This window comes from Pseudophryne corroboree, chromosome 6 (genome assembly GCF_028390025.1).
Source record: "Pseudophryne corroboree isolate aPseCor3 chromosome 6, aPseCor3.hap2, whole genome shotgun sequence".
In the NCBI taxonomy this organism is placed as follows: domain Eukaryota; kingdom Metazoa; phylum Chordata; class Amphibia; order Anura; family Myobatrachidae; genus Pseudophryne; species Pseudophryne corroboree.
The window spans coordinates 363,236,115-363,263,077 of record NC_086449.1 but is presented as its reverse complement, the minus strand read 5'-3'; the positions used below and the strand labels follow the sequence as shown (position 1 = coordinate 363,263,077).

At 48.4% G+C, this 26,963-nt stretch overlaps 1 protein-coding gene across 2 annotated transcripts in view; it reads left to right on the top strand.

Moving 5' to 3' along the window:
• Window positions 1–26,663, top strand: part of GCC1 (GRIP and coiled-coil domain containing 1) — a 41,198-nt gene extending 14,535 nt beyond the window's left edge. For both annotated transcript variants that reach the window (XM_063926674.1, XM_063926675.1), the window contains exon 4: window positions 19,096–26,663. In XM_063926674.1, coding sequence (XP_063782744.1) covers window positions 19,096–20,205 — 1,110 coding nt within the window. In that variant the 3' untranslated portion in view covers window positions 20,206–26,663. The remainder of the gene's footprint in view (window positions 1–19,095) is intronic.
• The last annotated feature ends 300 nt before the right edge of the window (window positions 26,664–26,963 follow it).

Here is a 26,963-nt window from a genome sequence, read left to right as displayed (position 1 = left end):
GGCACAACCTCTCTCTCGGTTAATGGTCCCGTTCCCCGCTGACAGGATGCTAGCTCCTGAGGGAACTATTCACAAGCCCCACCACCACGTACATTCCCGAAGCACGCCACCACCCCTAACAGAGCCAGAAGAATGAAGAGTGGTGAGTGCTTAGCCGGCGTCCCGGTTAACGGGTCGTCGGCCATTATGGCGGCATGAGGGTACGGAGACGCATGGCTTCTAAATGGGGCGAACTGCGTCTCCCGCTGTGTACGGACACAGACGCTGAACAGCGGACACAGTACCCAGACTGGCAACATAGCCATAAAAGGAGTCTGTCTCCATTTTATGCACAAGACACATACAGCCAGTGTAAAAAAAGTGTGGGAAGACCGCGTGCCATTGAAGGGGCGGGGCTTCACTATGAGCGGATCCAGCAGCTCACCAGCGCCATTTTCCCTCTGCAGCTGACTGACAGGGATGCACAGCTCATCCGGAGAGACTCCAGGTTACCTCAGTGGTACCAAGGGGTCATAGCAGGGGGGAGCAATTATTAGTGTACTAAGTCCCTAATCTAGGTACTTAGTCTGCGACCCAGCTAAGCTTGGCATTAGCGACAGGGGCGCCGTGTGCTGGCTCCATACCCTCTCTGTGTCTCCCTCGAAGGGCTCTTTGTGGGTTAATTGTGCATTTAACCTTTCCCTTTTGTGTGTGTGCTGTCATTATTACAATATGTCAGGCAAAGAGTGTGTTTCATGTAAGGCACAGTGTTCCTCTTCTCCAGGGGTTCACTAGTGTGTACTCGATGTAGTGTCCCTTCCCAGGCTAGTGGGGCAGAATCAGCATGGCTGGACTCAATTAGGGGAATGATTTCCTCCATTTCTACTAAGTTATCTTGAAATGAGAAAGAGACACAATACTTAAGGCAGTCTATGGATGAGTTGATGAAAAAAGACTCAGTACTCAATCCAGCGTCTCAGTCACTTGCCATTTGTCCAAAAAAACCTACTTTGGCCCATATCCTGCAATCTGACTCTGATAATGAGGGGTCAGACATGGAGGAGGGTGAGGTGGACTCGGAGATGGGGGAGGGTACTCTGTCACAAGAAATAGAAGCTCTCATAGAGGCTATCAGAGAGGTTCTGCATCTCCCTGATAGTGACAGAGGAGAGTGAGGAATCTTATTTTAATATAAAGAAGAAATCCTCAGCTGCTTTTCCTGTGTCAAAGGTACTAAGAGGGTCATTTCGACCCGATCACACGCTGCACTTTTTCGCAGCCGTGCGATCGGGTCGGACCTGCTCATGCGTGGCGGCTGCATTGCGCAGGCGCGTCGTTGCCCAGCGACGCTGCGTACGAAGAAAGCAAGACGATTGACCGGAGGAAGGCGTTCCAGGGCGTCAACTGACCATTTTCCGGGAGTGGTTTGGCGAACACAGGCATGTCCAGGCGTTTGGAGGGCAGATGTCTGACGTCTATTCCGGGACCTGCATCGCTGAAATCATTGCACCAGGTAAGTCTAGGGCTAGTCTTGTTTTACACACAACTTTTTTTTTTAGCATAGCAGGGCTGCACAAGCGTTCGCAGCCCTGCTATACAGAAATACACTCCCCCATAGGCGGCGTCTAGTTGATCGCACGGGCAGCAAAAAGTTGCTACGTGCGATCAACTCGGAAAGTCCCCCCAAATACCCTGTTTGAAGAACCATGGGTTAATCCTGATAAATTTCAAATCCATAAACGGTTGTTATCATCTTTTCGTTTTCCTCCTGAGGATAGGAAAAAATGGGAAAATCCACTGATAGTGGATGCATCAGTATCCAGGCTCTCACGAAAAATTGTATTGCCTGTCCCGGGTGTAGCCTCCCTAAAAGACACAGCGGACTGTAAAATTGAGACTACGCTCAAATCTTTGTATGCAGCTGCTGGGGTGGCCCAGAGACCCACTATAGCATGTGGGTGGATTACAAAAGCCATTGCTAAATGGTCGGGTAACCTTATTGAGGGCTTAGACACCTTACCTCAAGAGGAGGTTATCTTGTTCCTGCAACATAAACAGAACTTTGCGAACTTTATGGTGGAAGCCATAAAAGAAATATGCTTGCTTAATGCACGCAGTACGGCTATGGCAGTGTCGGCACGCAGGGGCTTGTGGCTACGCCAGTGGACAGCGGACTACAGGAAAGGCATGGAAGGCCTACCCTTCACAGGTAGGCCTTATTTAGATATGAACTAGACAAATGGATCTCCATAGCTACTGTGGGTAAGTCCACTTACCTACCTTGAGCAGCTCCCCCAACTAGGAAAGCCTTCTCGGGACCCAATTTACAGTTCTTTCGAACTGCCAAGTTTAGGGGCAAGGCCAGAGGTTCTTCTACCGCCACCAGAGGCACTAGAGGAAAACCACGCAAACCAGCGTCTGCTGGTTCACAGGAACAGAGCTCAGGCTCTGCTTCCTCAAAACCTTCAGCATGACAGTGGACCACGATGCCTGGAAGACTGGCGGGTGGGAGCCCGGCTAAAATTCTTCAGTCACAGCTGGACAAGATCGTGCCAGGAACCCTGGGTAATGGATCTTATATCCCAAGGCTACAGACTGGAGTTCCAGGAGCTCACACCTCAAAGATTCTTCAAATCATGCTTAGCAGTTTCGCAAGAGGCAAGTATAACTTTACAGAATGCCATTCAAAAACTAGTACTAGTACAGGTCATTGTTCCAGTTCCACCTTATCTACAAAACAAGGGTTACTATTCCAGCTTGTTTGTGGTACCGAAACCGGACGGTTTGGTAAGACCGATTCTGAACCTCAAGTCGCTGAACCCGTACTTACTTACGAGTGTTCAAATTCAATATGGAATCTCTGAGAGCGGTGATCTCAGGTCTGGCGGAGGTGGAATTCCTAGTGTCTCTGGATATCAGGGATGCGTATCTTAACATTCCGATCTGGCTGCCTCATCAGGCTTATCTACGGTTTGCTTTGCAGGAGTCACTACAAGTTTCAGGCCCTGCCATTTGGTCTCTACACGGCACCAAGAGTGTTCACCAAGGTGATGGCCGAGATGATGCCACTTCTCCGCAAACGAGGGGTGAACATAATTCCATACCTTGATGATCTACTGATAAAGGCACCGTCCAGGGAGCGGTTGTTGGACAGCATTGGCCTCTCAACCAGAGTACTTTTGGATCACGGGTGGATTCTGAATCTACCAAAATCTCACCTAGAACCGACACAGAGGCTTCCTTTCCTGGGAATGATACTGGACACAGAGTCTCAGAGTGTTCCTTCCCTTGGAAAAGGCTATTGTAATCCAGTCGATAGTTTGGGCTGTCCTGAAGCCAACCCGGATCTCGGTGCATCTGTGCATTCGTCTTCTGGGGAAAATGGTGGACTCTTACGAGGCGCTTCAGTACGGAAGGTTTCATGTGAGGCCCTTCCAACTAGATCTATAGGACAAATGGTCCGGACTGCATCTTCACATGCACCATAGGATCCGTCTGTCGCCAAGAGCCAGGATCTCCCTTCTGTGGTGGCTACAGACTTCTCTCCTCGTCGAGGGTCGGAGGTTTGGGATTCAGAATTGGATTCTGCTAACCACAGACGCAAGCTTCAGTAAAGTACCTTACGTGGAAGATTGTCACACTGTTGGCCTTGGCTTCAGCAAGACATGTGTCGGAGCTGGGGGAGTTGTCTCACAGGAGCCCCTATCTAATTTTCCATGAAGACAGAGCTGAACTCGGAACTCGTCAGCAATTTCTTCCTAAAGTGGTGTCTGCGTTTCACATCAACCAACCTATTGTGGTTCCAGTTGTTACTGACACCTCTGCTACTTCAAAGTCTTTGGATCTTGTGAGGGCTTTGAAGGTGTATGTAAAGCGAACAGCTTGTCACAGGAAATCGGACTCGCTATTCGTTCTCTATGATCCCAATAAAATTGGGTGTCCTGCTTCAAAGGAGTCGATTGCACGCTGGATCAGGCTCACTATCCAGCATGCTTGTTCCACGACGGGCTTGCCGGTTCCAAAATTTGTACAGGCCCACTCTACTAGGTAGGTGGGTTCTTCTTGGGCAGCTGCCTGGGGTGTCTCTGCTTAACAGCTCTGCCGAGCAGCTACTTGGTCAGCTTCGTTTGCTAATTTTTACAGGTTCGATACTTTGGCCTCTGAGGACCTTCAGTTTGGTCAGTCAGTTCTGCAGGAACCTCGCCCTCTCCCACCCGGTTTGGGAGCTTTGGTACTTCCCCATGGTACTAAATGGATTCCCAGTATCCCCTAGGACGCAAGAGAAAATAGGATTTTAATTACTTACCGGTAAATCCTTTTCTCGTAGTCCGTACGGGATATTGGGCGCCTGGCCGGTGCTTTGTTCTTCCTCCACTGTTACTTTGGTTAAGTAATGTTGTTTGGTTCAGCTGTTGCTGTTCCGGTTTCAAATTTGGTTAGCATGGCATTCATTTTGTTTTGTGTGTGCTGGTTCGTAATCTCACCACTTTCCTTATTAATCCTTCTCTCTAAGTATCTCCGTCTCCTCGGGCACAGTTTCCTAGACTGAGTCTGGTAGGAGGGGCATAGAGGGTGGAGCCAGCGCACACTATCAATTTCTTAAAGTGCCCATGGCTCCTAGTGGACCCGACTATACCCCGTGGTACTAAATGGATTCCGAGTATCCCCTACGGACTACGAGAAAAGGATTTATCGGTAGGTAATTAAAATCCTGTTTTTTTTATTACCCTCAAACAGGCACTGATTGGTTGAGTGACATATGGAAAATGCTCCTACATCTTTCCTGCACATTTCCAGATCGGTAGACTCAAAGCAACAGTGCATGCAGATTATGGGCCCTATTCAGACTTGATTGCAGCCGCTGCGATAGCACAAATGGCCACACATGCTGCAGCGCGCATGCACAAACAATCATGATGCAATCGCTTTCGATTGACTGGACGTGTGTTCGGGAGCAGGGACATGGTGTTGGGGGGAAGTGGACCAGGAAACGTAGGCGTGTCATAGCCGTTTTGGGGGCCTGCTGATGTCACCTATGTTTCCTGAGATCGGAAACATGGCAGGCCACGTTGTGCAGACAGGGGTCAACCTCTATTTGAGGTTTATGCGATCGTAATTAAATTGTGGGGCGGCACCACGCATGTTGGACGGCCTTGCTCTGTGCTGGGCGACCCCCAGCATGTGATTTTAGAGGTCGCAGATTTTGCTAAAATAGCAAAATCTGCGACCATCTCTGAATAACCCCTTGCACGGGATGGCCCAACCAGAGCTGGATTAAGGCTTCGGGGGGGCCCGGGGGTACTTAAGACAGTGGGGCCCTAAAATCTAAAATGAAAATCATAACATCTTTAATTACTACAAAGAAAATTACAATTCGGTGGTAAATTTGAAAGAATCTTTCATATACGTGTATGTATATGTATATATATATATATATATATATATATATATATATATGTATGTATGTATGTGTATATATATATATATATATATATATATATATATATATATATATATATATATAATTATATATTATATAATATATCTCTCTCTGACGTCCTAAGTGGATGCTGGGGACTCCGTCAGGACCATGGGGATTAGCGGCTCCGCAGGAGACAGGGCACAAAAGTAAAAGCTTTAGGATCAGGTGGTGTGCACTGGCTCCTCCCCCTATGACCCTCCTCCAAGCCTCAGTTAGATTTTTGTGCCCGGCCGAGAAGGGTGCAATCTAGGTGGCTCTCCTAAAGAGCTGCTTAGAGTAAAAGTTTTGTTAGGTTTTTTATTTTCAGTGAGTCCTGCTGGCAACAGGCTCACTGCTACGAGGGACTTAGGGGAGAAGAAGTGAACTCACCTGCGTGCAGGATGGATTGGCTTCTTAGGCTACTGGACACCATTAGCTCCAGAGGGATCGAACACAGGCCCAGCCATGGAGTCCGGTCCCAGAGCCGCGCCGCCGACCCCCTTGCAGATGCCGAAGAGTGAAGAGGTCCAAAAACCGGCGGCAGAAGACTTTTCAGTCTTCATGAGGTAGCGCACAGCACTGCAGCTGTGCGCCATTGTTGTCAGCACACTTCACACCAGCGGTCACTGAGGTTGCAGGGCGCTGGGGGGGGCGCCCTGGGCAGCAATGAAATACCTATACTGGCTAAAAGATACATCACATATAGCCCCTGGGGCTATATGGATGTATTTAACCCCTGCCAGGTCTCAGAAAAACGGGAGAAGAAGCCCGCCGAAAAGGGGGCGGAGCCTATTCTCCTCAGCACACAGCGCCATTTTCCCCTCACAGAAATGCTGGTGGGAAGGCTCCCAGGCTCTCCCCTGCACTGCACTACAGAAACAGGGTTAAAACAGAGAGGGGGGGCACTTATTTGGCGATATGATTATATATATTAAGATGCTATAAGGGAAACACACTTATATAAAGGTTGTCCCTGTATAATTATAGCGTTTTGGTGTGTGCTGGCAAACTCTCCCTCTGTCTCCCCAAAGGGCTAGTGGGGTCCTGTCCTCTATCAGAGCATTCCCTGTGTGTGTGCTGTGTGTCGGTACGTGTGTGTCGACATGTATGAGGACGATGTTGGTGAGGAGGCGGAGCAATTGCCTGTAATGGTGATGTCACTCTCTAGGGAGTCGACACCGGAATGGATGGCTTATTTAGGGAATTACGTGATAATGTCAACACGCTGCACGGTTGACGACATGAGACGGCCGGCAAACCAATTAGTACCTGTCCAGGCGTCTCAAACACCGTCAGGGGCTTTAAAACGCCCATTTACCTCAGTCGGTCGACACAGACACTGACTCCAGTGTCGACGGTGAAGAAACAAACGTATTTTCCATTGGGCCACACGTTACATGTTAAGGGCAATGAAGGAGGTGTTACATATTTCTGATACTACAAGTACCACAAAAGAGGGTATTATGTGGGGTGTGAAAAAACTACCTGTAGTTTTTCCTGAATCAGATAAAAATAAAATGAAGTGTGTGATGATGCGTGGGTTTTCCCCGATAGAAAATTATTGGCGTTATACCCTTTCCCGCCAGAAGTTAGGGCGCGTTGGGAAACACCCCTTAGGGTGGATAAGGCGCTCACACGCTTATCAAAAAAAGTGGCGTTATCGTCTCCAGATACGGCCGCCCTCAAGGAGCCAGCTGATAGGAGGCTGAAAAATATCCTAAAAAGTATATACACACATACTGGTGTTATACTGCGACAAGCGATCGCCTCAGCCTGGATGTGCAGCGCTGGGGTGGCTTGGTCGGATTCCCTGACTGAAAATATTGATACCCTTGACAGGGACAATATTTTATTGACTATAGAGCATTTAAAGGATGCATTTCTATATATGCGAGATGCACAGAGGGATATTTGCACTCTGGCATCAAGAGTAAGTGCGATGTCCATATCTGCCAGAAGATGTTTATGGACACGACAGTGGTCAGGTGATGCAGATTCCAAACGGCACATGGAAGTATTGCCGTATAAAGGGGAGGAGTTATTTGGGGTCGGTCCATCGGACCTGGTGGCCACTGCAACAGCTGGAAAATCCATCTTTTTTACCCCAAGTCACATCTCAGCAGAAAAAGACACCGTCTTTTCAGCCTCAGTCCTTTCGTCCCCATAAGGGCAAGCAGGCAAAAGGCCAGTCATATCTGCCCAGGGATAGAGGAAAGGGAAGAAGACTGCAGCAGGCAGCCCATTCCCAGGAACAGAAGCCCTCCACCGCTTTTGCCAAGTCCTCAGCATGACGCTGGGGCCGTACAAGCGGACTCGGCTGCGGTGGGGGGTCGTCTCAAGAGTTTCAGCGCGCAGTGGGCTCACTCGCAAGTGGACCCCTGGATCCTACAAGTAGTATCCCAGGGGTACAGATTGGAGATTCAAGACGTCTCCCCCTCGCAGGTTCCTGAAGTCTGCTTTACCAACGTCTCCCTCCGACAGGGAGGCAGTATTGGAAACAATTCACAAGCTGTATTCCCAGCAGGTGATAATCAAAGTACCCCTCCTACAACAAGGAAAGGGGTATTATTCCACACTATATTGTGGTACTGAAGCCAGACGGCTCGGTGAGACCTATTCTAAATCTGAAATATTTGAACACTTACATACAAAGGTTCAAATCAAGATGGAGTCACTCAGAGCAGTGATAGCGAACTAGGAAGAAGGGGACTATATGGTGTCCCTGGACATCAAGGTTGCTTACCTCCATGTCCCAATTTGCCCTTCTCACCAAGGGTACCTCAGGTTCGTGGTACAAAACTGTCACTATCAGTTTCAGACGCTGCCGTTTGGATTGTCCACGGCACCCCGGGTCTTTACCAAGGTAATGGCCGAAATGATGATTCTTCTTCAAAGAAAAGGCGTCTTAATTATCCCTTACTTGGACGATCTCCTGATAAGGGCAAGGTCCAGAGAACAGTTGGAGGTCGGAGTAGCACTATCTCAAGTAGTTCTACGACAGCACGGGTGGATTCTAAATATTCCAAAATCGCAGCTGTCTCCGACGACACGTCTGCTGTTCCTAGGGATGATTCTGGACACAGTCCAGAAAAAGGTGTTTCTCCCGGAGGAGAAAGCCAGGGAGTTATCCGAGCTAGTCAGGAACCTCCTAAAACCAGGAAAAGTGTCAGTGCATCATTGCACAAGGGTCCTGGGAAAAATGGTGGCTTCTTACGAAGCGATTCCATTCGGCAGATTTCACGCAAGAACTTTTCAGTGGGATCTGCTAGAAAAATGGTCCGGATCGCATCTTCAGATGCATCAGCGGATAACCCTGTCTCCAAGGACAAGGGTGTCTCTTCTGTGGTGGCTGCAGAGTGCTCATCTACTAAAGGGCCACAGATTCGGCATTCAGAACTGGGTCCTGGTGACCACGGATGCCAGCCTGAAAGGCTGGGGAGCAGTCACACAAGGAAAAAATTTCCAGGGAGTGTGATCAAGTCTGGAGACTTCTCTCCACATAAATATACTGGAGCTAAGAGCAATTTACAATGCTCTAAGCTTAGCAAGACCTCTGCTTCAAGGTCAGCCGGTATTGATCCAGTGGGACAACATCACGGCAGTCGCCCACGTAAACAGACTGGGTGGCACAAGAAGCAGGAGGGCAATGGCAGAAACTGCAAGGATTCTTCGCTGGGCGGAAAATCATGTGTTAGCACTGTCAGCAGTGTTCTTTCCGGGAGTGGACAACTGGGAAGCAGACTTCCTCAGCACGACCTCCACCCGGGAGAGTCTTCCACATGATTGTGAACCGTTGGAAAAGACCAAAGGTGGACATGATGGCGTCCCGCCTGAACAAAAAACTGGACAGGTATTGCGCCAGGTCAAGAGACCCTCAGGCAATAGCTGTGGACGTTCTGGTAACACCGTGGGTGTACCAGTCGGTGTATGTGTTCCCTCCTCTGCTTCTCATACCTAAGGTACTGAGAATTATAAGACGTAGAGGAGTAAGAACTATACTCGTGGCTCCGGATTGGCCAAGAAGGACTTGGTACCCGGAACTTCAAGAGATGCTCACAGAGGACTCATGGCCTCTGCCGCTAAGAAGGGACTTGCTTCAGCAAGTACCATGTCTGTTCCAAGACTTACCGCGGCTGCGTTTGACGGCATGGCGGTTGAACGCCGGATCCTAAGGAAAAAAAGGCATTCCGGAAAATGTCATTCCTACCCTGGTCAAAGCCAGGAAGGAGGTGACCGCACAACATTATCACCACATGTGGCGAAAATATGTTGCGTGGTGTGAGGCCAGGAAGGCCCCACGAAGAAATTTCAACTCGGTCGATTCCTGCATTTCCTGCAAACAGGAGTGTCTATGGGCCTCAAATTGGGGTCCATTAAGGTTCAAATTTCGGCCCTGTCGATTTTCTTCCAGAAAGAATTGGCTTCAGTTCCTGAAGTCCAGAAGTTTGTCAAGGGAGTACTGCATATACAACCCCCTTTTGTGCCTCCAGTGGCACTGTGGGATCTCAACGTAGTTCTGGGATTCCTCAAATCACATTGGTTTAAACCGCTCAAATCTGTGGATTTTGAAATATTTCACATGGAAAGTGACCATGATGTTGGCCCTGGCCTCGGCCAGGCGAGTGTCATAATTGGCGGCTTTGTCTCACAAAAGCCCATATCTGATTGTCCATTCGGACAGGGCAGAGCTGCGGACTCGTCCCCAGTTTCTCCCTAAGGTGGTGTCAGCGTTTCACCTGAACCAGCTTATTGTGGTACCTGCGGCTACTAGGGACTTGGAGGACTCCAAGTTGCTAGATGTTGTTAGGGGACGTGAAAATATAGGTTTCCAGGACGGCTGGAGTCAGGAAAACTGACTTGCTGTTATCCTGTATGCACCCAACAAACTGGGTGCTCTTGCTTCTAAGCAGACGATTGCTAGTTGGATGTATAGTACAATTCAGCTTGCACATTCTGTGGCAGGCCTGCCACAGCCAAAATATGTAAATGCCCATTCCACAAGGAAGGTGGGCTCATCTTGGGCGGCTGCCCGAGGGGTCTCGGCTTTACAACTTTGCCGAGCTGCTACTTGGTCAGGGGCACACCCTGGCTGAGGAGGACCTGGAGTTCTCTCACTCGGTGCTGCAGAGTCATCCGCACTCTCCCGCCCGTTTGGGAGCTTTGGTATAATCCCCATGGTCCTGACGGAGTCCCCAGCATCCACTTAGGACGTCAGAGAAAATAAGAATTTACTTACCGATAATTCTATTTCTCGTAGTCCGTAGTGGATGCTGGGCGCCCATCCCAAGTGCGGATTGTCTGCAATACTTGTACATAGTTATTGTTACAAAAATCGGGTTATTGCTGTAGTGAGCCATCTTTTCAGAGGCTCCGCTGTTATCATGCTGTTAACTGGGTTCAGATCACAGGTTGTACAGTGTGATTGGTGTGGCTGGTATGAGTCTTACCCGGGATTCAAAATCCTTCCTTATTGTGTACGCTCGTCCGGGCACAGTATCCTAACTGAAGCTTGGAGGAGGGTCATAGGGGGAGGAGCCAGTGCACACCACCTGATCCTAAAGCTTTTACTTTTGTGCCCTGTCTCCTGCGGAGCCGCTAATCCCCATGGTCCTGACGGAGTCCCCAGCATCCACTACGGACTACGAGAAATAGAATTATCGGTAAGTAAATTCTTAATATGTGTGTGTGTGTGTGTATATATATATATATATATATATATATATATATATATATATATATATATATATATATATACACACACACACACACACACACACACACACACACACACACACACACACACACACACACACACACACACACACACACACACACACACACACACACACACACCTATGTACAGTGGTCGAAGCGGAAATTTTTAAGTTGTGGTATAGAAAAGTAAAGGTTGCAATTATGAAAGTGCCTCCAGGGAAGGGGGCATGGCGACTCAAAAGGAAGCGTGTCCTTCAGTGTAGTTTACAACACCATATACCCCTTATACACATTATGCACCACAATAGTAGGACCCCTTATACTACCTAGTACTGATGCCCTTTTCACATTATACCACACAGTGTGAGCGGAAATTCATATTATACCACACAGTATGAGCTGAAATTCACATTATAGCACACAGAATGAGCCGAAATTCACATTATAGCACACAGAATGAGACGAAATTCACATTCTAGCACACGGTATGAGCCGAAATTCACATTATAGCACACGGTATGAGCCGAAGTTCACATTATAGCACACGGTATGAGTCGAAATTCACATTATAGCACACAGAATGAACCGAAATTCCCATTATAGCACACGGAATGAACCGAAATTCCCATTATAGCACACGGAATGAACCGAAATTCACATTATAGCACACTGAATGAGCTGAAATTCACATTATGCCACATGGAATGATGAAAAATTCAAGGAGAGTGACAGCAGGGACATAGGGACAGGGAGAGTGACAGGGAATGTGACAGCAGGGACATAGGGACAGGGAGAGTGACAGGGAAAGTGACAGCAGGGACAGGGAGAGTGACGGAGAGAGGGACAGCAAGGGCGTATAGTAGGGACTAGGGAGATGGAAAGGCAGCAGGGTAAGATTACCTACAGTATTTAGCAGCGGCGGTGCTGAGGAGGCTGTGGTGTGGTGGATGAGGAGGCTGTGGTGTGGTGGATGAGGAGGCTGTGGCCGGCATGGTGCGGAGGAGGCGGAGATGCAGAGAAGGACTGAGGGTGGCGGCGGGGCAGCACGGGAAGGCCGGAAATGGTGTATAAGATGAGTGTTTTCAAAGACTCTGAGTACCGCCTTGTCTCTTTTTGCTACCAATTTGGAGGGCACACACACACACACACACACACACACACACACACACACACACACACACACACACACACACACGCACACACGTATATATCTCTATATATAATATATATATATCCATATTGCCCGGCTCTCCCAATAAACAGTGAAATGCACTGGGGGCCCTCACAATATATTACATACAGCATCCGGAGGTGCGGCACTCCTGGTGGCTTGGAGAAAAAAGTCCGTATAGCAGCATGTGAAGACAACGTTTCAAACACTTTTATTCCATCATTTTCATACCTGATGAAAATGACGGAATAAAAGTCATTTTCCAAGCTGCCAGGAGTGCCGCACCTCCGGATACTATGTGTGTATGTATATGTATGTGTACATACATACATACATACATACATACATACCCAGAACCTGATACAGCTCTCACTATTGCTCTGATGAAGGTGGGTCGCATCTAACGTATAGGGGTGCAGGCAGGCTCCACACGCTGTCCTCCCTGCAGCCTGCGCGCCCAGCCAATGGCTGAGCCACAGGCTGCTGCTCCACAGATGATTGGACAGCTGAGCCGTCGCTCAGCTGTCCTTCCTGTACACACTCCCTACGTGCGACGCCGCTGCCAGCATCTTAATGTAGTACTATTGAGCCTCGCAGTATTGAGCCGCCGGGGCAGTGGGGACAGAGATTGCACAGGTGCCCTGCATGTGGAGCCGCCGCGCCGGCTCCCGGGAGCGCAGCACCGCAGGTCGGACTAGAGATCCGATCTGTGGCGGCAGCGGGGGGCCCTTTTAAAAAGGGGGGCCTGGGGTACTTATACCCGGGGCCCCCCTCTTAATCCGGCTCTGGGCACAACACCAAGTTAAGTGACTTGTAACATTAATTATACATACTAACAAAGTATCCTAAAGCTATAAATGTTATGTAATAATTTTCTTGACTGGTTTGATCACAAGTAGGATTATATATAGTGCTACTTTCTCTAACGTCCTAGTGGATGTTGGGGACTCCGAAAGGACCATGGGGAATAGCGGCTCCGCAGGAGACTGGGCACAAAGTAAAAGCTTTAGGACTAGCTGGTGTGCACTGGCTCCTCCCCCTATGACCCTCCTCCAAGCCTCAGTTAAGATTTTGTGCCCGAACGAGAAGGGTGCAATCTAGGTGGCTCTCCTGAGCTGCTTAGAGTAAAAGTTTAAATAGGTTTTTTATTTTCAGTGAGACCTGCTGGCAACAGGCTCACTGCATCGAGGGACTAAGGGGAGAAGAAGCGAACTCACCTGCGTGCAGAGTGGATTGGGCTTCTTAGGCTACTGGACATTAGCTCCAGAGGGACGATCACAGGCCCAGCCATGGATGGGTCCCGGAGCCGCGCCGCCGGCCCCCTTACAGATGCTGAAGCAAGAAGAGGTCCATAAATCGGCGGCAGAAGACTTTCCTGTCTTCATAAGGTAGCGCACAGCACTGCAGCTGTGCGCCATTGCTCTCAGCACACTTCACACTTCGGTCACTGAGGGTGCAGGGCGCTGGGGGGGGGCGCCCTGGGAAGCAATGAATTTACCTTATTTGGCAAAAAATACATCACATATAGCTCCTGGGCTATATGGATGTATTTAACCCCTGCCAGTTTTCCAGAAAAAAGCGGGAGAAGAGCCCGCCGTGAAGGGGGCGGGGCCTATCTCCTCAGCACACAGCGCCATTTTTCCCACACAGCTCCGCTGGTAGGAAGGCTCCCAGAATCTCCCCTGCATCCTGCAACTACAGAAACAGGGTAAAAAAGAGAGGGGGGCACTTATTTGGCAAAATAACAGATATAAGCAGCTATAAGGGATAGACACTTATTGTAAGGTTGTCCCTATACATATATAGCGCTCTGGTGTGTGCTGGCAAACTCTCCCTCTGTCTCCCCAAGGGGCTAAGTGGGTCCTGTCCTCTATCAGAGCATTCCCTGTGTGTGTGCTGGGTGTCGGTACGTGTGTGTCGACATGTATGAGGAGGAAAATGATGTGGAGGCGGAGCAATTGCCTATAATGGTGATGTCACCCCCTAGGGAGTCGACACCTGAATGGATGGCCGTAATTAAGGAATTACGTGACAGTGTCGGCACGTTACAGAAAACTGTTGACGACATGAGACAGCCGGCAGCTCAGTTAGTGCCTGTCCAGGCGTCTCAAACACCGTCAGGGGCTATTAAACGCCCGTTACCTCAGTGGGTCGACACGGACCCAGACACAGACACTGACTCCAGTGTCGACGGTGAAGAAACAAACGTATTTTCCAGTAGGGCCACACGTTACATGATCACGGCAATGAAGGAGGTTTTGCACATCTCTGATACTGCAAGTACCACAAAAAGGGGTATTATGTGGGGTGTGAAAAAACTACCCGTAGTTTTTCCTGAATCAGATGAATTGAATGAAGTGTGTGATGAAGCGTGGGTTACCCCCGACAAAAAACTGCTAATTTCTTCTAAAAAATTATTGGCACTATATCCCTTCCCACCAGAGGTTAGGGCTCGTTGGGAAACACCCCCTAGGGTGGATAAGGCGCTCACACGCTTATCAAAACAAGTGGCGTTACCGTCTCCAGAAACGGCCGCCCTTAAGGAGCCAGCAGATAGGAGGCTGGAAAATATCCTTAAAAGTATATACACTCATACTGGTGTTATACTGCGACCAGCAATCGCCTCAGCCTGGATGTGCAGTGCTGGGGTGGCTTGGTCGGATTCCCTGACTGAAAATATTGATACCCTGGACAGGGACAATATATTATTGACTATAGAGCATTTAAAGGATGCATTCCTATATATGCGAGATGCACAGAGAGACATTTGCACTCTGGCATCAAGAATAAGTGCGATGTCCATTTCTGCCAGAAGAGGATTATGGACGCGACAGTGGTCAGGGGATGCGGATTCCAAACGGCATATGGAAGTATTGCCGTATAAAGGGGAGGAGTTATTTGGGGGCGGTCTATCGGACCTGGTGGCCACGGCAACGGCTGGGAAATCCACCTTTTTACCCCAAGTCACCTCGCAGCAGAAAAAGATACCGTCTTTTCAGGCTCAGTCCTTTCGTCCCCATAAGGGCAAGCGGGCAAAAGGCCACTCATATCTGCCCCGGGGCAGAGGAAGGGGAAAAAGACTGCAACAGACAGCTTCTTCCCACGAACAGAAGCCCTCCACCGCTTCTGCCAAGTCCTCAGCATGACGCTGGGGCCTTACAAGCGGACTCAGGCACGGTGGGGGCCCGTCTCAAGAATTTCAGCGCGCAGTGGGCTCACTCGCAAGTGGACCCCTGGATCCTGCAGGTAGTATCTCAGGGGTACAAATTGGAATTCGAGACGTCTCCCCCTCGCCGGTTCCTGAAGTCTGCTTTACCAACGTCTACCCCCGACAGGGAGGCGGTATTGGAAGCCATTCACAAGCTGTATTCCCAGCAAGTGATAATCAAGGTACCCCTCCTACAACAGGGAAAGGGGTATTACTCCACGCTGTTTGTGGTACCGAAGCCGGACGGCTCGGTGAGACCCATTTTAAATCTGAAAGCCTTGAACACTTACATAAAAAGGTTCAAGTTCAAGATGGAGTCACTCAGAGCAGTGATAGCGAACCTGGAAGAAGGGGACTACATGGTGTCTCTGGACATCAAGGATGCTTACCTCCATGTCCCAATTTGCCCTTCTCACCAAGGGTACCTCAGGTTTGTGGTACAGAACTGTCACTATCAGTTTCAGACGCTGCCGTTTGGATTGTCCACGGCACCCCGGGTCTTTACCAAGGTAATGGCCGAAATGATGATTCTTCTTCGAAGAAAAGGCGTCTTAATTATCCCTTACTTGGACGATCTCCTGATAAGGGCACGGTCCAGAGAACAGTTAGAGGTCGGAGTAGCACTATCTCAAATAGTACTACGACTGCACGGATGGATTCTAAATATTCCAAAATCGCAGCTGATTCCGACGACACGTCTGCTGTTCCTAGGGATGATTCTGGACACAGTACAGAAAAAGGTGTTTCTCCCGGAAGAGAAAGCCAGGGAGTTATCCGACCTAGTCAGGAAACTCCTAAGACCAGGCCAGGTGTCAGTGCATCAGTGCACAAAGGTCCTGGGAAAGATGGTGGCTTCTTACGAAGCGATTCCATTCGGCAGATTCCACGCAAGAACTTTTCAGTTGGATCTGCTAGACAAATGGTCCGGATCGCATCTTCAAATGCATCAGCGGATAACCCTGTCTCCAAGGACAAGGGTGTCTCTCCTGTGGTGGTTACAGAGTGCTTATCTCCTAGAGGGCCGCAGATTCGGCATTCAGGATTGGGTCCTGGTGACCACGGATGCCAGCCTGAGAGGCTGGGGAGCAGTCACACAGGGAAAAAATTTCCAGGGCTTGTGGTCAAGCATGGAAACGTCACTTCACATAAATATCCTGGAACTAAGGGCCATTTACAATGCCCTAAGTCAGGCAAGGCCTCTGCTTCAGGGTCAGCCAGTATTGATCCAGTCGGACAACATCACGGCAGTCGCCCACGTAAACAGACAGGGCGGCACAAGAAGCAGGAGGGCAATGACGGAAGTGGCAAGGATTCTTCGCTGGGCGGAAAATCATGTGATGGCACTGTCAGCAGTGTTCATTCCGGGAGTGGACAACTGGGAAGCAGACTTCCTCAGCAGACACGATCTTCACCCGGGGGAGTGGGGACTTCACCCAGAAGTCTTCCACATGATTGTAAACCGTTGGGAAAAACCAAAGGTGGACATGATGGCGTCTCGCCTCAACAAAAAACTGGACAGATATTGCTCCAGGTCAAGGGACCCTCAGGCAATAGCTGTGGACGCTCTGGTAACACCGTGGGTGTACCGGTCAGTGTATGTGTTCCCTCCTCTTCCTCTCATACCAAAAGTACTGAGAATCATAAGAAGGAGAGGAGTAAAGACTATACTCGTGGCTCCGGATTGGCCAAGAAGGACTTGGTACCCGGAAATTCAAGAGATGCTCACGGAAGACCCGTGGCCTCTACCTCTAAGACAGGGCCTGCTCCAGCAGGGACCATGTCTGTTCCAAGACTTACCGCGGCTGCGTTTGACGGCATGGCGGTTGAACGCCGGATCCTGAAGGAAAAAGGCATTACGGATGAAGTCATCCCTACCCTGATCAAAGCCAGGAAGGATGTAACCGTACAACATTATCACCGTATTTGGCGTAAATATGTTGCGTGGTGCGAGGCCAGGAAGGCCCCTACGGAGGAATTTCAACTGGGTCGATTCCTGCATTTCCTGCAAACAGGACTGTCTATGGGCCTCAAATTAGGGTCCATTAAGGTTCAAATTTCGGCCCTGTCGATATTCTTCCAAAAAGAACTAGCTTCTGTTCCTGAAGTTCAGACGTTTGTCAAGGGAGTACTGCATATACAGCCTCCTTTTGTGCCTCCAGTGGCACCTTGGGATCTCAATGTAGTGTTGGGATTCCTAAAATCACATTGGTTTGAACCACTCACCACTGTGGACTTGAAATATCTCACATGGAAAGTGGTAATGCTGTTAGCCCTGGCTTCAGCCAGGCGTGTATCAGAATTGGCGGCTTTATCCTATAAAAGCCCTTACCTAATTTTTCATACGGACAGGGCAGAATTGAGGACTCGTCCTCAATTTCTCCCTAAGGTGGTTTCAGCATTTCACTTAAACCAACCTATTGTGGTGCCTGCGGCTACTAGGGACTTGGAGGATTCCAAGTTGCTGGACGTAGTCAGGGCCCTGAAAATATGTTTCCAGGACGGCTGGAGTCAGAAAATCTGACTCGCTGTTTATCCTGTATGCACCCAACAAGCTGGGTGCTCCTGCTTCTAAGCAGACGATTGCTCGTTGGATTTGTAGTACAATTCAGCTTGCACATTCTGTGGCAGGCCTGCCACAGCCAAAATCTGTAAAAGCCCATTCCACATGGAAAGTGGGCTCATCTTGGGCGGCTGCCCGAGGGGTCTCGGCTTTACAACTTTGCCGAGCAGCTACTTGGTCAGGGGCAAACACGTTTGCTAAATTCTACAAATTTGATACCCTGGCTGAGGAGGACCTGGAGTTCTCTCATTCGGTGCTGCAGAGTCATCCGCACTCTCCCGCCCGTTTGGGAGCTTTGGTATAATCCCCATGGTCCTTTCGGAGTCCCCAGCATCCACTAGGACGTTAGAGAAAATAAGAATTTACTTACCGATAATTCTATTTCTCATAGTCCGTAGTGGATGCTGGGCGCCCATCCCAAGTGCGGATTGTCTGCATTACTTGTACATAGTTATTGTTACAAAAATCGGGTTATTGTTGTTGTGAGCCATCTTTTCAGAGGCTCCTTCTGTTATCATGCTGTTAACTGGGTTCAGATCACAAGTTGTACGGTGTGATTGGTGTGGCTGGTATGAGTCTTACCCGGGATTCAAAATCCTTCCTTATTGTGTACGCTCGTCCGGGCACAGTATCCTAACTGAGGCTTGGAGGAGGGTCATAGGGGGAGGAGCCAGTGCACACCAGCTAGTCCTAAAGCTTTTACTTTGTGCCCAGTCTCCTGCGGAGCCGCTATTCCCCATGGTCCTTTCGGAGTCCCCAGCATCCACTACGGACTATGAGAAATAGAATTATCGGTAAGTAAATTCTTATTTTATTCTTACAACATTAAGATATATATGTCCATTCTGTTACCATTCTTTCTTTGCAGTGTACAAGTATGTTATTGTCTTTTGCAATATTTTCTTAAACTATTTTCTTTCTTTTTTTAAAAACACTTATTTCTATATTTTGCCGGTTTCTGTTTACATTTCAGTTTTATGTTTTTCTTTTGCCTGTTTCAGAGGCTGGAGGAAGAGCAGCATAATATACAGAGGTTGCTGCAAGAGGAGGAAAGAATCCGCTCTCTGGAATCTCAGGTGTCTGAGATGTCTGAACTTTTGGGAGCAGCGGAAACATCCAAACAGAGGGACCATATTACTATTCGGAAAATGCGAGAGCGCCTAATGCAGCTGGAAACTGAGAACAAAACAATTGCTATGGCAACCTCTATGAATCCCCCTCCTGAAACCCTTCTCAGTAAGTCGCCTATGGGTGAGGACATTGAAGATGGACCAGAACGTGGATCAGTTCTCTTTTATCAGCAGGAGCTCCAGCAGTTAAGAGAGGAGTTTGAGCGTTACAAATCACGAGCACAGGGAGTTTTAAGGGTAAAAGGGGCCAGGGAAGGAGAGCTTGAGGCCGGAAAGCAGAAGATAGCAGAGCTGAAAGAGAAGTACATCTCCCTGAGATTATCAGCCGAGGAGGCAGAAAACAAGCACAGAGCAGAGATGGAGACAGCCCGCAAGGAGCTTGCACTGGTGGCACAGGCCCATAGACAGGAGCTTGAACAAGTGCGGAAAGAAAGCAGAGAAAATATGGCACGAATGGAGGAAGAATTGAGAAATCACAGGGAGCGTGTGTTAGCTGTGCTGACGGAGAGAGAGCAAGAGCTGGAGAGGTTGAGAGAAATCAAGATTCCAACTAGCATTCCACCCCCATTACCAGATCCATTAGACAATGGTTTAGAGCTTCCACAGAACAACGCTTCTGCTTTCCTTGTATATATAGAACAGCTGTCTCGCAAAGAAGCAGAGATTGGCAGCCTACGGCGCAGAAAGCATGAACTGGAGGCAGAAGTGCAAAGTATGCAGGAACGATTAACAGAGAAAAGTGAGGAAATGCATAGTTTGCATGAGCAAGTTCAGAAAGCACTACGGGACAGAAGCAGGGAGGGGGCTAACATGGAATATCTGAAAAATGTTTTGCTGGGCTTCTTGACCATGCCAGATCCCTGTGGAAGGCAACACACATTAAGTGCACTTCTGGCAGTCTTGCACTTCTCACCTGAGGAAAGAAATGCAGCTTTGAGAGCACAGGATGGGAATAGGTGGTGGGTAGGAGGGAAGAGGTGATGAGTAGTTCAGACTTTAAGATAGGCAGATGTATTAAAACAATAAATGGACAAGATTCCTGGAAGCATACACATTTTAACAAGTTATGTAGTGTTTTATTTGAACTGTGGATCAGAAATACAGATCCCCAGATGGCAGAAATGGTTGTTGGTGTATATTTTGGGAACAGATGACATGGGCATGAACTGTATGTAAGTGGACATATTTTGCCCCTCTGTGCCATGCCTACAAAACACAGAGGCTATGCGATGTAATATTGGTTTACACAAGTTGCATTACAAGACTCTGCCTGCTACATCTAGGTCTGACAACAATACTGTGTTTTTTTTGTGGTTAGTAGAATATTAACATTTAGGTTGTGTGCAAATGTCTAGAATACTATGACATGGTGAGAGGTTGGGCAGTTCTAACAAACCTGCTAGAACACGATTAAGGGCATGATGGCAGAAAGGCAGTGTTATGTAATATTTGCTCTGTGATAGTGGATGAGTTCTGTGATCCTTTTTATATAAAAAAAAAATAATAATTCTTTTTCATCCACTAGGGGTCACTGGAGTACTCTTGGGATATAGACTGTTAGCAAGGACAGGCACTGAATATTTAAATTTCAGTAACTCTCCTCCCTTCCATACTCCCAGAATACCTCAGTGTTTTTTCGGTGCTCACATGGATAGGAAGCACAAGTGTGGACCTCCAGAGGGGGACATACATATTTTACTTTTAGATATTTTGGTTTTTATTTTTTTATACTTTTTTCTGTTTAGAATCCCTTCCCGGCTTACACGAAAGCTATGGGTCCGGGATTACAGAAGCTGCTGCGTGCAGCTCTTGGCGTGTCGGGCCTCACAATAGGAGTCCCCTCACAGCCACAAGCAGCTCAGCTAACTTCAGCTGAGGCTGCAGAAAGGACTGGACACGGAGCTTGCTGCAGAAGCCCCGTCAGAGCCCAAGAGCACAGGTCAGCTACCTTCAACTGAGACTACAGAACGGAGCTTGCTAAAGAAGCCCCGTCTGAGCACAGGATCACAGGTATTTATGACTGGGGCGGTCAGCTCTCGCTGCCGCCCCGCCGGGTGGGGGGATTGCTATGCGCGTTGCCTCACTCTCAGGTCCCGCTGCTCCGCTCCCCGCCACCGCTGATAAAGCTCCCCGCGCCGCTCCCCTACTCCCGGCCGCCGCTCAGAGGGACGCGCTGAACGGCCGCTACAAGCGCCGTTGTCAGCGCTCCCTGCCTGTTGTACACAATCAGACCGCGGACAGCATTCAGTGCTGCCGCGGTCTGTCCCTGTAACGGCCGGAGGCTCAGTCACTTAGGGGAAAGAAGCTGCCGGCGTCTCTGCTCACTCAGACCGCGGACAGCGTTCACTGCTGCCGCAGTCTGTCTCTGTAACGGCCGGCAGCTCAGTGTAACAGTCGCTGCCAGCGCTCCCTGCACACGATAAGGGGGGAAGCAGGGGGGGGGGGGAAGATGCCGCCGCCTCTGATCACTCAGACCGCGGACAGTGCACACTGCTGCCTCGGTCTGTCCCTATAAAACAGCCCTCTAGTAGCTAGTGGGCTCATGCTGGGCAGCCAGGAGTTTTCCCTGTCCCTATTACATGCAGCGCAGCTGCAGGGGGGGGGGGAGCGATTATGCCAAAGCAGCAGCAATAGACAGCCTCTGCTAAACAAAAGGATGCATTGTGTTATATATGCACAAGCACTTATTATACCATAGAAAATGTATATAAAATGGTCACGTAATGAAATATGCTCTATGTTCTTTGACTATAAGCACATGGCTGGAGGCCATTTTAATCATACTTTCTGTTTCTTTTCCAGAACGCTCCTGTCCTACAACACTGCTCCACCGGATGGCGCAGGGGTGTTGGTAGGAATTTTTGGATCAGGTTTCTTATAGTCTGCCCATGTGCACAGCACTTTGTCCATATATATTTTAGTAATTTTACTGAGGTGGAATTTGTCTGGTTACATGATGAGTAAGTCACCAGCAAAAAACGAAACAGTAGTTTCACTGCAATGTCTGTAAGGGTGGGTTCCCGGAGAGTTCTACCACATGCACCGTATATTTTATACTCCCATTTCATCTCCGATTTTGCAAAGATTGTTATCATTTGCCTTTATAAATTCCCAGTTTCTGCTATGTTGCAGTCCTGACGATTCTATGCCAGGCCTACCTGCGCAAGATGAATATGAGAAGGGTGCATAGACCAGCAGTCACATAGTGTGGGTGCGTCAGTCTCTGACGTTTACAGAGACTGAGGAAACTCTGACAAATTATAAGGGGTCTTTCCTAGAACATCTCCAGTGTGTCTTATTTTTTTCTCGGAATCTCTAAATAAGATGTTAATATAGAATCCTGATACACAGGTTTCTAAACCTCGCCGATTTAAGTCTAGTTACCCGTTTCCAGAGTCAGTGACATCTCTCCATGGGAGCTATGCTAAAGTCGATGTATTCAGCAGCAGCGGTGTTGCTTCGACCGCGTTTGGTTGGCATTTGGGTAACTACGGCACTGCTTGTATGGATAACAGGACTCCGGTCCGCCCTACAAGACGACCACCTTATACTTCTGATTATCTACGTACAGCTTCTACGGACGTCTGACTAGTCAGTTCTCGCCTTTCAGCGTCACTAGTTGCGGCACGACAAGCGCTCTGACTGCGTCCTTGGCAGGCGGAGGCAAAGGTCGAGAGAAGAATAGAAGCATTACCTTACGCGGAAGTTGTTTGGTCCTGAATTGGACAAATGGATTTTCAGATATACTCTGGACCAGCGTTCAAATCCTTTAGACCTCCGCCTTTTCGAGGCCGTGGTAGACGACCAACCCCACCTGGTGGACGAGGCAGAGGATGTGGTTTTAAACAAACCACCACCCGTCGTCAAAACGCTAAGGTCACCGACAAGCCAGTGGCATGATGGCCTTCCAGTCCATCTCGGATCTCCAGTTGTGGGGGCACGCCTTCATACGTTCCATTTGGTGTGGTTCCAGACGTCCACGGATGGGTGGATCCGCAATTTAGTGTTAAAAGGTTACACAATAGAGTTCGACTGTCTCCCATCACTGTGGTTTTTCAAGACAGGACTGCCTGTGTCGGAAGATAAGAAGGCGATTCTCCACATTGCCATTCAGTCTCTGCTGGATTCAGCAGTTTTGATTTAGGTCCCTGTTCACCAACAAAGTCAGGGTTATTGTTCCAGTCTTTTTGTAGGACCAAAGCCCGATGGCTCGGTCAGACCAATATTGAACTTCAAGGGTCTCAATCAGTACGTCACTTACTACAGATTCAAGATGGAATCCCTGCGGTCCATAATTGCAGGTTTAGAGCCACAGGAATTCATGATAGCGCTGGATCTCAAGAATGCGTACTTACACATTCCAATTTGGCCACCGCATCAGAGGTTCTTAAGGTTTGCGGTACGGCAAACCCATTACCAATTTCAGGCGCTACCGTTTGGCTTCTCGTCAGCGCCTCGGTTATTCACAAAAGTGATGTCTGTGATGATAGCTCATCTCAGATCCCTGGGAGTGATAATAGTTCCGTACTTGGACGATCTGCTCATCAAAGCTCCGTCTCAACAGAGGCTCCTCCAACATGCGTTGCTAACGTACAATGTACTAGTTCAGCAGGGTTAGATTGTCAACTTCAAGAGATCACATCTACTTCCGTCTCAATACGGTAAATCAAAGCGTACAGATTATTCGTCATCTGGTACACTTAGTGCTCAAGCCACGCACAGAAAAAGGTACATTTGTGCATTCGCCTATTAGGCACAATGGTGGCGGCTTTCGAAGCGCTTCAGTTCGGAAGATTTCACTCACGCCCTTTTCAACTGGATGTGCTCGCACAGTGGTCGGGCTCGCATCTGCAGATTCACCACAGGGTGAGGTTGTCGCCACGGCCCAGAGTATCTCTACTTTGGGGTTCAAAGTACACAATCTAACCGCAGGAAAACGGTTCGGCGCCTGGAATTGGATGATTCTAACGACGGATGCGAGTCTCAGAGGTTGGGGAGCTATAGTTCAAAATTGTCAGCTCCAGGGTCTCTGGGCGGATCACGAAAGTTTGCTGTCTATAAATGTCCTGGAACTCCGGGCAATTTACAATGCGCTACAATAAGCAGTGCACATGCTTCGGTCTCATACTGTCCAGGTGCAGTCAGACAATGCGACGGCGCTCGCGTACACAAGGAGGAACGAGAAGCCGAATGGCCATGCGGGAAGTAGCTCGAATCCTCAATTGGGCCGAGCATCACCAAGTGATATTGTCGCCAGTGTTTATTCCGGGAGTGGACAACTGGGAGGCGGATTATCTCAGCCGTCTGGATTTTTATCCAGGAGAATGGGTGTTAAATCCAGAAGTGTTTCACATGTTGGTCCGAAGGTGGGGTTACCCTCAAGGGGACCTGCTGGCATCTCGCCACAATCATCAAACGCCCCAGTATGTGTCCAGAACGAGAGATCCAAAGGCAGTGGCGGTGGATGCTCTCACAATCGCGTGGCCGTACAGCCTCGTGTACCTGTTTCCACCGTTTCCGCTGCTCCCGCTGTTGCTAAAATGGATCAAAAGAGAGTCCGCCACAGTCATACTAGTGGCGCCTCATTGGCCTCGGAGAGCTTGGTTCTCGGATCTCCGCGGTCTACTCGCAGACGATCCTTGGCCGCTCCCACTACGTCCGGACCTGTTACAACAGGGTCCGTTCCTTTACCCCGATTTAGTGCGGCTGCGTTTGATGGGGTGGCTGTTGAGACCGCCCTCTTAAGAAGAGAGGGCATTCCAGAATCTGTTATACCAACCATGATTACGTGCTAGGAAGCCAGTTACGGCAGCTCATTATTACAGAATTTGATGTGCCTATATAGGTTGGTGTGAAGCTCGGAAGTTTCCGACATCATCTTTCAAGTTATCCCGTCTTTTGTTATTTCTACAGACGGGGTTAGATGGAGGACTGCGTTTATCTACACTAAAGGTGCAGGTATCTGCTTTGTCAATTTACTTTCAAAGACGATTGGCTCTGTTGCCGTCTGTTCACACCTTTCTGCAAGGTGTCCTCACAGTACAGCCTCCATTCATTCCACCTACAGCGCCATGGGACTTGAATCTGGTTTTAGATTTCTTACAGTCTTCATATTTTGAACCCTTACAACAAGTGGATATTAAGTTTCTCACTTAGAAAACAATGTTTCTACTAGCCTTTGCTTCGGCAAGGCGTGTTTCAGATTTGGGTGCTTTGTCATGCAAGCCACCGTATTTGGTGTTTCATGATGACAGAGCGGAACTTCGGACGAATCCCGATATCTTACCAAAGGTAGTGTCATCTTTTCACATCAATTAACCAATAGTAGTTCCTGTGTTAACAGGAAATTCTAGAACTTTGGATGTGGTACGCGCATTACGCGTTTATGTATCCCGAACGTCTACAGTTCGTAAGACGGATACGTTGTTTGTTCTCTATGATGCTGCCAAGATGGGTTGGCCAGCTTCTAAGCAGACCTTATCCAGATGGATAAAACTGACCATACGTCAGGCTTACCTTCATGCTAGGTTACAGCCGCCTATATCAGTAACAGCTCATTCCATACGTTCTGTGGGAACTTCATGGGCAGCTGGTTGTGGGGCTTCTACGACGCAGCTTTGCCGTGCAGCTACATGGTCATCAGTGCACCCGTTTGTGTGCTTTTACAAGTTTGATACGGTTGCGGCATCAGCATGTAGCTTTGGCCGTTTAGTGTTACAGGTGCCAAATAGCTCTCCCGCCCACGGGGGAAACTTTGGTACGTCCCAAGAGTACTCCAGTGACCCCTAGTGGATGAAAAAGAAAATAGGATTTTGGTACTTACCAGGTAAATCCTTTTCTTTTAATCCATAGGGGGTACTGGACGCCCACCCAGAGCAGTTTTACCTGGTTTGTGGTAAGTTCAGGGGATCTTATGGTAACACACTCTCACCGACTGGTTCAAATTATCAAGTTCTATCGGTTATGGTGTCAACTGTTTAGTTGTCAGTTACGTTATGTGTCAACTTTATTGTTGTCTGTTATGTTATAGGTAATTCTCCATTGTTCATCCTCTCTATCGCTCCTGTTCGCCGCAGGAAAAAACACTGAGGTATTCTGGGAGTATGGAAGGGAGGAGAGTTACTGAAATTTAAATATTCAGTGCCTGTCCTTGCTAACACCGTCCATATCCCAAGAGTACTCCAGTGCCCCCTATGGATTCAAAGAAAAGGATTTACCTGGTAAGTACCAAAATCCTATTTTCTGCATTCGCAAAGAAACTAATGTATGGAAAGAGACGAAAATTAATATAATTTGCTTTCTAAAAAAAAATAAACATGCTAAGGAAAGCTGGTTTGCACCACACACATTCACAACTCTTGAAACACAGTATTAGGGAGAGCCCAACATGTCTGCAATGTATGTAAATATAATAAAATATTATCTGATTTTTACAATTACATTTTGTTTTTAGTTCTTATATAGATCAGGACTGTCGGAGGTTTGAAGACCTGTGTTATTTGCTTTATAATAGGAAGCAGCATCTTTTAATAAGCTCATTTATCAAAAGTATAAGCCCTATAACCTAAATATGGAACTGCTTATTTATTGTAAATATGTACACCTGTTTTAAAGCTGCTACTTACATAGGCTTACCTTACTATCCCTTTAAACTGGGACACATGAATTACACAGATTCTGTGGCTGGCTTAATTCAAGTCAGCATTTCACCTGGTTTTAATCAGCCCTAGAACCTGTAT